Here is a 13,791-nt window from a genome sequence, read left to right on the forward strand (position 1 = left end):
CACCGGGGGGCGTCCGGGCGGACGGGGAACAGGCAAATCGCCTTGCGCAAGGCGGTGTCCGGCGCCGGGCGGAAGGCGGGTCGGCGGAGGGGGCCGAGTCTCGGAGGCGTCTTTTTAGCCTCCTCAGAAGCAGTTTTAAACTTTTTGCCTGCCTCGGCCATGACCAGGAGATGAACAGGCGGAAAAATAGTAGCAAAAGCCTTAGCCCAATGAGTTAATCTGTCACGTGACTGCCGTAACGTGAAACGTTCTCCAGGCATTCTCCAGGTCACATGACCTGGCCAGAGACGGTCCGTCTCTCCAAACTTACCTAGTCGGTATTTCAAGAGGGAAGCCTTGCTCGGAGCATTGATACTGTCAAGCGCTGTATATTGGCCTGAAGAATCATTTAGAATAACTCATATGGGTCAACTCTTTAGGTCACAAAGTCTGCGGTGTACCTTTAACTAAACTTGTTTTTATGTTTGTTGAGTCAGTCTGTCATAGGACACAGAGTGGTAGAAAAAGGCCGTCATACATACACATTAACATGACACACTGTATTTGTCTTTTTCACTTCTTCCCAACCAGACTGAATTGCAGCTTCTCCAGAGTGCTTTCATTGAGACCAAATGTCAGATACTACAGGCGCTTGCTGGAGAATCTCACACACCAGCCTCTGAACAGCTGGAGGTAAAGAAAGAAACACACATCACTCTAACCTACACAAAGAAAGCCAATCTCTCATGTCACCTGTTTTATTTAAAGGTCATCACCAGTGCGGAGGAAAGCCTGAAGGACTTTGAGCTGAGGATCGCAGAACTTAAAACCAGAGGAGCAGCACTACAAGCAGATCAGATCACAGCAAACAAACTGCTTAAACTCCAGGTAACAAAGTCACTGGGATAGTGTGAACGCTACACAGAGTCAACCTGGCTCACACCCCTGAGTGAGGGATGTGAGGGGGTGTGTGGTTTGAAGGCACAGATGTTCAGCTGTGGTTCTCCCAGAGCAGGGGTCTGCAACCTGCGGCTCTGGGGCCTAATGTGGCCCTTTGACTCATTTGCAAAGGCTCCCTATAGCTTAAAAAAAAAACAACTATTGAAATAAATAGTATTTTTTTACAGAGGCTTTTAATGATTAATGACAAATAAAATCAAGACATAACAATTTTTTTACCTAAAATAAATCACATTGTGCAATGACTCAGCACCTTCCTACTTCACCTCCTGCAACATCTACAGACCATCAACTTTCCTGTATCTGTGGCTAACCTTAAGTTTTAAATCCCTGGTAAATAACAAAACCAACAAAAACACTATTCTGGAAGAAAATAAAGATTTTAATTGTGTGGGAACAGATTCATTTAATCACCAATGTGCAGGTTAAATATGCATGTATTATGTGTGGCAAGAAATTAGCAATTAGCATGTGTTGATCACATGATCATGTGTTATCAATTTCAAGTTACTTTTTGTAGCCTTTCAAATACATTAACTAAAAAACATCTTTATATAACATTGTGTTTATGAAAACTGAGGTGTAAGAATTTGAAGATGTAAGATACTGTTTTATTTCTTGATGTCAGTTTATTTTAAACTGTTTTTAAGTTCCCATTTACATAATCAATATAAATCACATCTAATTAAATCAAACATTATTCTATATAATTTTAACTGTATATAATTTAATACACTGTATTGTCTTCATTGAGAAGGTATTTTTTTGGCTCCAGGAGGACTTTAATCCAGGTGAGATGAGGTTAAATGGTTCCTTGTAGAGTAAAGGTTGCAGACCCCTGACCAGAGGAAGAGGGTTAGGAGACCCCACTATCAGAGCTGGAACCTCTGAATTTAATTCCATGACGTGAAGCACTGCAGATGCTAAGTTAGTTATGCTGCTGTTAAGTTAATTCAAGTACAGCCTTTCTGTAAAATAAAAAAACAGAACACATGAAACCTGTTATGTTGTTATGCTTTGAAAAACTTAATATTGACACTAAAACCTGAAAACATTTTGCAAATATCTCAAGTCATTCATCAGCATGCATGGCTATGCTTTTATTTATACTTGAATATTTTATGTATGACTTGTACTTGAGTATGATTTAAATCAAGTAACAGTATTTCTATATCAGTACTCTTTTCTTTGAATACTACCTTTTAATGAGGGAGTGATGAAAAATTGCATTATCCGGAAGTTGCCCATTCTGAAATCTAACTAATAGTTTTAATACTTTAAATACAATCCCCTTTATAAGGAAACCTGCTACAGGACATGATGAATAATGCTTTTTAAATGGACTTTTGTGCTTTAGGATTCGTATGAAGAGCTAGTGATGATGGTGGGTTCCCGTCGTAGCGTGTTCAACCAGAACATGGTCCTGAAGGAGCAGTACGAGCGGGCCCTGCAGGACCTGACTGACCTGGTGGACACAGCTAAAGACAAGATTGCTCTTGATCAAAGAATTGTAGCCAGCTCCATTGAGGAAGTCCAGAATCACTCAGACAAACACAAAGTAAGATCCCATGATTGAAGGAGTTTTATGAGAGATTTTCATCCATAACGCTGCCAACAGAAACAAAATGTAACTATATTCATGGCAGATAGGCTTATTGATTGTTCCTGTTCCAGGAGTTCTTCCAGGGTCTGGAGTCTCACATGATCCTCACTGAAACCTACTACAAGAAAATCAGCAACCTTCTGCTCCCCAAAGAGAGTCAGACATTGAAAGAGACGCAGGACGAGGCTCGGAGCGTCCTCAAAGAGGCCCACAACAAAGGAGTGCAGCTGGAGTCCATCCGGGAGGTGAATGTGGCAATCCTCACACGTCATTTTAAAAATAATCATGACAGGGAGATTAACAGATTATATGAATTTAAAATGTTTTTTTCACAGACCTGGTGCCATTTGATTCAGGATTACCAAAATCTGAATCGACTGCTCGAGGAAGTGAAAGAAAATATTCCCTCTGCAGGCCTCATGGAGGAAACTGAAGAAAAGCTGATGGACAGAATCTCCTTGTATCAGGTAAAAAAAACAACTTGACCTCAAAATGTTACCAGTACATAAATGAATGCTCTGAATTAGTTTAGGTTCCTTTGGTCATAGTTGAGGAGAACCCAAAACCCCAAAAACATTTAAGTATGAGGGACTACAGCTAAGACGCATAAAGCTCCATTAGGCTACTGATTGATCCGTAAAGACACGTGTGTCAAACTCAAGGCTCGAGGGCCAAATTCAGCTCTTTAGAGCATCAAATCCGGTCTGCTCAAGAAAAGGAAAATGATAGAAAAAACATGAAATACTTGGTAAATTACCAACTAATTCAGTTGTAGATATCTCAGCCCCTTCAAACTCTCAATTTTTTTAAAGTCGGGAAAATTTTCCACAAATTATTCCTGAAAATGTCTCCAAATTCCCAAAATCAGTGAAATTTAAATGAAGATCCTGCAGGAACTGATATACTCGCATACTCTTCATTTATATATATTTGATACGTAGAAGAAGTGCAAACCAGGGCACATTAATGTTGAATTTGCTCATTTTCCATCTAAACTTTGTGGCCCACTTAAGGTGAAACTGGTCCGTATTTGGCCCCTAAACTAAACCTCTGTGTTAAGGCATGACACATTTCTCAATAAGCAGGAAAAGGTTCTAATGTGAATCACTTTTTTTTTAATATTTTACTAAATGCTTTGAGAGGTGGGTTTTCATGCATAAAATGCTGAGCTTAGCATTAGGGATAGGTTTAACTAGTTAGAAGCTATTTCTAATCTATAGGTTTATGTTATAACCTCAATAACCTGTAGTCCATAGCTTGTTATATCAAAAGTATATTTAGGTGTACATTTGGTTTTATTGATAGGCATACTTTTCCAATATTTATCTATTTAAATTCATTTTTGATACATTAAAAATGATTTAATTTCATATTTAACTAGTCAATTCAATTGTAAAAATTCAAAAATGTTATCAGACTATCACAGTTCCTTGCTGTAAAATGTTTAGAAATCCAACAAAATAAACAACCATGATTATGAAAATGAGGTTGAATTTTTACATGTACAAAAAAGAAGTGTCCTGACCTATAGTGGATCAGGAGCCAACACGTTTCTGTTTTGGATCTTTTAGCTAAAAATGTTTGAAAATCACTTCTCTAAACATCAGAGTGTTCTTAATAATAATAATAATAATGCATCAGTTTTATATAGCGCTTTATCATAGACACTCAAAGTCACTTTACAGAATTAAGGCATTATTCTTTCACTCCACACTTAGTGGAGTGTCATTGTCTCAATAGAAGTTCCTTATCTTTCACCTCTGTGTGCAGGGTCTAAAGGGGAGGCTGACAGAACATCAACACAAACTACATCATTTGTTGGAGGAGGGAAAGCAACTTTTAAAGTCACTAAATTGTCCTGCATTGGAGAATCAGCTGGCTTTGCTCGGGGAACACTGGCTCAGCAACACGGCTAAAGTCAACAAGGAGCTGCATCGCCTGGAGGCCATCCTGAAACACTGGAACAGGTCAGAAACACACATACACTCCATACCCTCTATATTCCACACTCAAGTCAAAGTTTAGTTCAACCACATCATTATTGCTAACATGAATCCCTGTCTCTGGGACATAATGGCCACGTTTACATGGGAACTTTAATTACTCTTTAAAGCAGAATAAAAGTTAATTCCTCTCTAACGTGACCTTGTAAACACTTAATTCCTAATGCTAATTTAAATACAAATTAAACTAAATTCCAAATTAGGTGGCTGGTTTATTCCATTTTTAAATTTGAATGACATAATTCCTCTTTCTTGTAAACAGCAACACTTCATTTTGCTTTAAGTTGATTCCGGTTGTTCTGTGCATCTGCGAGTTGCGGCGATGACTTGTTGGGTGACGACATAATCCAACATTTTTTTCCATTGGTTGAAGTTATTACAGATTTACAGCTGCTGCAGATGATGGATTTTCTTTGTTCCTTTTTCAGAGTACATAAGATCTTAATTTCTGTCAGGACATAAAGACAATTTCAACCAAAAACTTAAAAAGTGTATCTGGAGAAAATTGCCTACCATAAGAGCCTTAATACGGACATTCACACGGACACACATTTAAAAGTGAAGATATATAATAGATTCAAATAGAATTCGGCTAAATGGTTAATATGAGTTAACATTGGATTAAACAACAAAGGATTGAAGTATTTTGGTTTTGGTCACCTTCCACCTACTGAAGACGTCTCTCCCCAAACACACAGGCACAGAAAAACAGCATATTTGCTAGTTCAGTTTAAAGTTTTTATGTTTTTAAACCACACGTGATTAGTTAATAAATGGATCTCACTCTCTGTCTGGAGAGGGGTGGGGCTACAGACAGACACAGCAGCACAATGAGTGCACAAGTAGGAGGGTGAGGTAACAAGTTATTGGAACTATGCAGTGAAGGTGAGGGAAATGAGTGAAAAGAAAACAGAAAACTCACTGTGCTGGTGGACAGAGTAAAGGCTAGTTTAGGGCTCTAAAGGGGGCTCGGCCAATGTTCCTGGTGCCTCTTGGGTGGCCCTTCCTAAGCGAGGGCTAGTGATTGTCACAATTAAGCAATAAAATAAATAGATTTGTTTCATTGCAAGAATAAAACGTGCACTGCAGTCGTGAAAAAAATGCTGTACATGTAGTGCTGACCTTCAATAACATATGATAGAAAGGTAGAAAAAACACACACAAAAAACACCTGCACAGACACACAAGAACAACTGGACCTTTTTCATTTCATAACCCAGTGTAGAACTCTGTTCTATGTTGAGTAGACAAATAAACCCTTGTAAATAATACATATTTTATATGCTTTATGTTTTTTTAATAGTATGTTGTTAGATAGATAATTTAGAAATAAGTTATGTAAGCTACAAAAATTATTAGGGAGGTGAAATTCAAATGTATTAAAGGCCCTAGGACTGTAGTGCAGATGGTGAGACAATGTCTTTCAAAATGTTAAAGAATCTCCATCAAGGATCGCTTTGGTGCACAATGGTGTACATCTGCATCGTCTATTGTTTCTGAAAGGCAGTGGCTATCCATATGCAGCGCCCCTATTTGGCCAGTTTATGTCACGTGATAGGTCAATCATTGGCCAGTTTAGGTCATGTGACTAAGACTAAACCTTACCCTAACCCTAAACCTAAAGATTGTTGCGATATTGTGTTATAACCTAAGACGCTACGTGCTTGTACTTGTAACCGTACCAATAGCAATGGGAGACACTTTCTATCTGAAATAGAGCAAGATAGCATTTTTTTACCAAGTTGTCCAAGTTAGCCCAGATGTGATTGACCCCCTGGAGCGTTTCCATGACAATAGCACAGGCCTCGTCCGTCTTGTTTTGGACGAGTGCACAGCCCTGCTCCTCTACTTTCTCCAGGTCTTTCTCTTTTTCCTTCATCATTTCCCCCCAATTCCTACAAAAACATTAAGTTGCAACACTCTAATACACAGTTCTTTTCTCTGTGTGGGAGTTCAGTATATTTAAATAATAAAACAGATCCTATAGGTCAAAGAAAATGTAGCTTGTATGAGATGATTATATATTACAATAATAATATTATAATCGTTTGAAGAAGAGAATCAGTGATTATAGGCGTTCTTTGGATGTGTTGTTTTTCCTTTTTTCCTTATGTCCCCTTGTGATGAGCAAATTAATTTACAATGATATACAACATCTTTCTATAATGATAAATATAATACACTTATAGAAACTATTTGAAGAGTTATTTAATCTACAATGAAATATACCATCTTTTATAATAACAAATACAGTGTTTGAAAGGAAATGTTTGAACACAACAGACTTTTATGTCATTCTATTCAACTTTTTAAAAAAAGTTTCATTCTATGGTGCTGATTAAATTCATCTTCAGTTATAATGTCCCATTATCCAAGTGTCCGTATAGTCTGTTCTTCCTGTGAGGGAGGTACAAAAACCCTGTATTTAAAAAAGTGAGCACCAAACAACAACGTAACGCGCTCCCCTGACCAAAAAAGTTACATGCACCCATGTTTATTATCTTTTTGCTGAGAAAACGAGCAATCTAACCCCTACACTGTATCACTCATCAGTGTTTTTTGATGTAAAATGTTGATATTGAAGTTGTTTGTGTTGTCTTTTAGGTATCAAAGAGAGTGTGCAGAGGTCAGTGAATGGCTGCAGTCAGCTCTGGAGCGTCTGGAGTTCTGGAATACACAAGCAGTGATGGTACCTCAGGAGCTGGAAACTGTCCGAGATCATCTCTCTGCTTTTCTGGTAAGGCAGATAGATGCATTACTAAGCATTTCTAACCTTTACAATTCATGTGGCGCCTGTCCATTAGCAGTAGATATTAAATAATAGAATTGGACGCTCCATTATGTGCAGGAAATCTATATGTCATCAGTTTGATTCTCCATTTTAGCAGTTTTCTACTGCACAGAGTCTAGTTGCTAATAGTGAATAATATTTGCGATAAAGTGTAACGGCAGGCAATACCACATGAAGTCATATAAACTAAAGTGTATACATATATATTTATGTTAGTAGTAAACCGTTTTGGTTCAAAACAAATTGATGCTGTGTTGCAGGAGTTTTCTAAAGAAGTTGAGGGGAAGTCGAGCTTGAAGACCTCAGTTGTAACAGAAGGCAACCAGCTGCTAAGACTGAAGAAAGTGAACACGGTGGCGCTGCGCTCCGCCCTGGCTCGTATCGACACTCAGTGGACTGAGCTACTCACACGCATCCCTGTGGTTCAGGAAAAGCTGCATCAGGTATGGCAACGTGCAGTTAGACTGAACAGCCTTAGCAGCTTGGTGGCAAATAGGATTAACCCGTTGAGCTTTTTCATTTCTGTAAAGAAATTAATTGAGAATATTTTTTTATGCTGTTTTTGTTTTCCTTTAGATCCAAATGGAAAAGTTGGCCTCTCGACATGCCATTTCTGAGCTGTTTAATTGGATTGCATTGATGGAGAATGTGATTGACGAGGATGAGGAAAACCTAAAGAGCGCTGTGGGATCAAGTGTGATTCAGGACTATTTACAAAAATACAAGGTCTGACTTATTTTATTTACATATCTGTGATGTTGTTTTACCTATTTTTACCTTTTATTTATTCACCTGTGACAAGGGACAATACACTTTCATAGACAAATATGTATATGTGCTAGATTGTAGCCACAGGCTAGTTTCCATCTGTAGTCCCTGGCAGGTTGATGTTGTGTACAACAGAAATTCTATTTAAAAAAACAAAAACAACAAACCTACATTAGGGAAACAAACAAACACCAAAATCAGACAGCATGGGCAGTACAATAAAGTACAAAGATTCAAATATAACGGCATTTAGTTTAGGACAGACCAGAAATAAAGTGACCATTGCAGCTAAAGTGCATAGGCAGACGATAAAGTGCTATAGTGCAAACATGCTAATATTTTATAGAAATTGCACCTGGCCCTTAGCTTGGTTGGTTAGTGCTAAAATTATTAGTTTAATTTAAAAGTTGATCTTATTTGACACGATAAGTGGATTTTTCAGCTAATGCTTTAAACAATTACAGAACAATACCCAACTTACCATTTTTAAGCAACATTTTAGAAAACCTTCTTTTTATTCAATTGAATATTTTAGCTAATTTTAATATTTTTGAAAAGTACCAGTCTTGGTTTAGGGTGAACCACAGCACAGAAACTGCCCTCCTCAAGATTTTAAATAACAATAGGTATAACCTGGACACAAAAAGACAGTAGACCACACCATTCTTTTAAACAGACTAAAGCACCTGATGGGTCCCTATGGTGTTGTTTATAAATTGTTTTTATCCTACCTCACAGACAAGACTTTTATGTTAAGTTTGGATATTTTCTCCTCTAAGGTCCATATAATAACATGTTGTGTGTTTCAGAGATCAATTTTTGGTCCTGTTTTATTTAATCTGTATTGCTCCCTCTTGGGGATGTCATCAGGAGGAACTTCCACACTTATGCTGATGATACACAGCTGTATATCTCTGTGTCTCCTGATGACACCAGTCCAATGGATGCTCTTCTTAACTGTATTTTAGATATGAAATCCTGGATGGCAGAAAACTTTCCTCAGCTCAATCAGGACAAAACTGAAGTTTTAGTTCTCGGTCCTGAGGCCCAGAGAGAGAAACTTTTATCTAAACTTCTAACAACGTCTTTGATTCCCTCGGAACAAGTAAAAAACCTGGGTGTTATTTTAGACTCTCAGCTCACTTTTATCTCTCACATTAAAAATACAACAAAATTAGGTTTTTATCACTTGAAGAACATAGCCAGAGTCCACCCCATTCTCTCTCAGGCCAATACGGAGACACTAATGCATGCTTTTATCACTAGTCAAATTAATAAATAAACATATCTTTTATCACGTTTCATCATATTTTAATGTTCTGTCTCCTCAGGGTTTCAGGGTGGACTTGAGCTGTAAGCAGTTGACTGTGGACTTTGTCAACCAGTCTGTGCTACATATCAATGGTCAGGATGTGGAGAGTAAACGCAGTGACAAGACAGACTTTGCAGAGCGCCTGGGAGCCATGAACCGACGCTGGCAGATTCTCCAGGGCCGCATCAATGAGAGAGTGAGGCTATATACACTCTATAGCAGTAAAAGCATTTAAAACAATGCTACACAGAAAGTTGAGGGTTTGTGTGTCTGTAGATCCAGTTTCTGGAAAGCCTGTTGGGGATGTGGTTGGAGTATGAAAGCACTATTCAAGCCCTCAAGTCCTGGATGGCAACGCAAGAAGAACGACTGAAGAGGAAGCATAGAATTGAGGATTTGACATCTGTGCAGAATGCTCTCAAAGACTGCCAGGTTACATTGATTGACTTATTTTTACAATATTATAATATTATTAGATGTAGAGCAGGTGTGAGGGAGCGCTGCGTAGGGGCCCGTGTTCAACACGCCAATGTGAGGTGCTCCTCATGTGCTCTTCTGAATGTGGACAAAAAGTTGTTTTAAGAAGAGAATCAATTGCCTGCTTTTCCAGATATGTCAAAAACCAATACAAAAGTAGCAGCGGCAGCCGAAACTGAAAACCTGCTGCACTCATGAAGTGTAAAGATCCTTTATTTAATACAGGGATGTCATGTTGACGCGTTTCAACTCAACAGTCTTCATCAGGACATGATTAAAACAAGTAAAAACAGGTGCTTATGTGATGTGCGAGAGAGATCATGTGACAAAAAGACATAAAAAACATACATAGACAAACAAATGATACAGCTATTTAAAAGATAGGTATCTATTTCATGATACAAATATATTATATTTATCATTGTACAAGGATTATACACATCATTGTAAACCAAGAAAATCATCAAGTAGTTCATATTAATGTATTATATTATTATGAAAATGTTTTCATTTTCACAATAATGTATATTATTAAACATTGATTAAGTACAATGATGTACTGAATCTACATCATTGTAGATTAAGTAGCTCATTAAATTAATATATTATATTTGTTATTATAAAAGATAGTGTATTTCATTGTAGAATAAATAACTCTTCAAATAGTTTCTATAAGTGTATTATATTTATCATTATAGAAAGATGTTGTATATCATTGTAAATTAATTTGCTCATCACAAGGGGACATAAGGAAAAAAGGAAAAACAACACATCCAAAGAACGCCTATAATCACTGATTCTCTTCTTCAAACGATTATAATATTATTATTGTAAAATATAATCATCTCATACAAGCTACATTTTCTTTGACCTCTAGGATCTATTTTATTATTTAAATATACTGAACTCCCACAAATAGAAAAGAACTGTGTATTAGAGTGTTGTAACTTAATGTTTTTGTAGGAAATGGGGGAAATGATGAAGGAAAAAGAGAAAGACCTGGAGAAAGTAGAGGAGCAGGGCTGTGCACTCGTCCAAAACAAGACGGACGAGGCCTGTGCTATCGTCATGGAAACGCTCCAGGGGGTCAATCACATCTGGGCTAACTTGGACCACTTGGTAAAAAAATGCTGTTTTCATTCCACTTAACTGTTTAAAATGTTTGTCTCGTCATTTTGTCCACACATGATGTGATTTCTGACAAACATCCAACAGATTGGGCAACTCCAGCTCACCCTGAAGTCTGTGCTGGACCAGTGGAGTCTGTACAAACAGGCTTCAGAAGAGATCAATGGCTACCTGATGGAGGGACGGTACTCTGTATCCCGTTTCCGTCTCCTCACAGGCTCCCTGGAGGCCGTCCAGCTGCAAGTGCAAAGTTTGCAGGTGAATAAGCTCAGAAGGTGTCCTATCATACATGTCATCATACAAAACACAGCATGGTGTGGGGTCCTCCTCATCTCCTGTCCAGTGGCTGTAGTACTTCACTTCACTTTAGTGCTGGTCGCGTTCATGACACATGTGACCACTTTGAGTCAGGTTGTCATTTTCTGGCAAACTCTCTTGGGATCACATAAAGAGTCTGAATCACATGCATCAGGACAATGCACCTTTCCTGTTGTGTCAGAGTTTCCATTTATTTTTATTTTAGTTGAACCACCTTCAGCTGATTGTGCTTATCATTTTGACATAAGATTGTAAGATGCGCACCCGCAGTGTCGCAAATTAGCCATGAAGTAAAATAATCACACTCTTCATTGACACAATTTTGAATTGAAGTATTTACTTAGTTTTGGAGTCGATTGCGAACAGTTTGAGAAACACTTTTCATTTTAAAAAAAAATATATATTTGCCCAGTAAACTAACGGACCACTAGGGGTTACTTGAGGACCACCAGTGGTCCATGAACCATTCTTTGAGAAAGGCTAAGGCAGGGATGGGCAACTCTATCACAGCAGGGGCCACAAAACTGTGATTGTATCTGATCCAAGGGCCACATAATCAACATTCATGTTAGCATTTAGAATAATGACCAATCTGAGGATTAACAGATTGATAATTATTGTCTTTGTCTGTGATTTTGATATTTTAGCAGTTTTTAGTCATTTTGTGCTTTTTGGAGTCATTATGTGTGTTTTTGGGGTCATTTTCTGTATTTTTGTTGTTGTTTTCTGTAATTTCATGTCATTTTGTGTAATTTTGTCAACAGTTTGTGTCTTTGGAGCTATTCTGTAATTCTTGTTGTTTTATGTTTTGTCATGTTTGCTTGTTTAAGTGGTTGTTGTGTCTGTTTTTGCTGCCCTTTTATGTTTTATGAGACATTTTGTGTATTGTGTGTTTGTGTGTAGTTTGTGCACTTTGCTACTGTTTTGTGTGTTTTAGGAGTTATGTTGTGTATTATGTTGGGCTTTATGTTCTTTCCAACTTCTTGAATTACAATTTTGGGAGATTTGCTTTGGGGGCCGCTAAAAATTAGACTGATGGCCACCAGTTGCCCATGTCTGGGCTAAGGGGTTTATCAGTTACTATCTGCAATACGGGAATAACCATATCCTATAGTGAGACATCTCTTATGTAATAGAACTTTAGGTTATTTACATAACCCCGGGTTCTATGAGTAATATGAGTGAGATGTCTCCTTAGACGACCCTTCTTGCTCGAACGTCTGAGAAAAGGTCCTTATTTGAATGAGGAACTGCAGTGTCCCTGGCAGATGGACAAGTTCCACCAGCCAATCAGGATTGGTGGATTGAGAAAAAGTGCTTCTGAGGGCTGCTGGGACTGTGCATTACATAGTGAGACATCTCACTTATATTACTCATAAACCAGGGTTATGTACATAACCTAAAGTTACTATAGTGGTTTATTATGAGTGTTGAAGGTAATACTTTGTTTGTGTTTCTGTGGTGAAGGATCTACAGGAGGAACTGGAGAAACAGGAGAGCAGTCTGAGAAAGTTTGGTGCTGTAACTCACCAACTGCTGAAAGTGTGTCATCCTTCAGTCTCAGGGACTCTTAACATGGCCCTTAAAGATGTCAATGCAAGGTCAGACTTCTTTAGTGTTTTATTTCTTCATGTTTTTACCTTTTCTAAGCAACCAAATTCAACTCTGTGTGAAGTTTTAGGGAACATCTTTGTTTTAACTCTCCTTAGATGGGCTGGTTTGCTGGAGGAGATCGCAGAGCGTCTGAGAAGCAGCAAAGGTTTGCTTCAGCTGTGGCAGCGTTACAAAGAGCTGTGTGAGCAGAGCTACAGCAGCGTCCAGCTGCTAGAAGAAAAGGCTGATCAGCTTCTAAAAACCACCTGCAGCAAGGACATCTCTGAGGAGGAGGTCTCCAACTGGATCCATCAATGCAGCGTAAGTCCAGCCTTACCTGCACCACTGTTTGTACAGCAATGTGTACATTTCTTTAAAGTGAGTACAAAACTACTGTGAATGCCAATGATTCAGGAGGTGCTCCAGCACCAAGCACCAGTGCAGGCTTCACTGCAGGTTCTCCAGGAACTGGGAGAGCAGCTGAAAAAGCAGGTGGACACGTCAGCAGCCTCTGCCATTCAGTCAGATCACCTTTCTCTGACTCAGCGCCTTTCTGCACTGGAACAGGCTCTGACGAGGCAGCTCTCCACCTTACAGGTAACACTGGAAAATGGTCTCAGACGCATGGAAATCTAAAACACATCAATACAGCCAGGCTACATTATACAATTACAATTATATCTTCACTTATTCATGTTTAATTACAATAGCGGTCACCAGTATTTTTTCCCAATTACAATTAAGATTCACATTATTATTCTCCCCCTGAAAGTCAATTACAATTACGTTCTCAATTACTAAAGTTCAAATTACAATTTGAGCCTTGAATAAAAAAAACCCATAAAGCGTATCATTCTTA

General features: G+C 38.3%; 1 protein-coding gene across 23 annotated transcripts in view; it reads left to right on the plus strand.

The window, feature by feature from the left end:
* The window catches only part of syne1b (spectrin repeat containing, nuclear envelope 1b), a 157,034-nt gene that overhangs the window by 114,827 nt on the left and 28,416 nt on the right, over nt 1-13,791 (plus strand). For 15 of the 23 annotated variants that reach the window (XM_028437996.1, XM_028437995.1, XM_028438010.1 and 12 more), the window contains 15 exons: nt 571-672; nt 748-867; nt 2,297-2,497; nt 2,614-2,787; nt 2,878-3,009; nt 4,313-4,509; nt 7,150-7,282; nt 7,597-7,779; nt 7,913-8,062; nt 9,436-9,612; nt 9,693-9,848; nt 10,857-11,012; nt 11,109-11,279; nt 12,807-13,253; nt 13,347-13,529. In XM_028437996.1, coding sequence (XP_028293797.1) covers nt 571-672; nt 748-867; nt 2,297-2,497; nt 2,614-2,787; nt 2,878-3,009; nt 4,313-4,509; nt 7,150-7,282; nt 7,597-7,779; nt 7,913-8,062; nt 9,436-9,612; nt 9,693-9,848; nt 10,857-11,012; nt 11,109-11,279; nt 12,807-13,253; nt 13,347-13,529 — 2,682 coding nt within the window. The remainder of the gene's footprint in view (nt 1-570; nt 673-747; nt 868-2,296; nt 2,498-2,613; nt 2,788-2,877; nt 3,010-4,312; nt 4,510-7,149; nt 7,283-7,596; nt 7,780-7,912; nt 8,063-9,435; nt 9,613-9,692; nt 9,849-10,856; nt 11,013-11,108; nt 11,280-12,806; nt 13,254-13,346; nt 13,530-13,791) is intronic. The other 8 variants (XM_028438007.1, XM_028438011.1, XM_028438018.1 and 5 more) reach the window with 1 other exon arrangement.

This window comes from Gouania willdenowi, chromosome 22 (genome assembly GCF_900634775.1).
Source record: "Gouania willdenowi chromosome 22, fGouWil2.1, whole genome shotgun sequence".
Lineage (NCBI taxonomy): Eukaryota > Metazoa > Chordata > Actinopteri > Blenniiformes > Gobiesocidae > Gouania > Gouania willdenowi.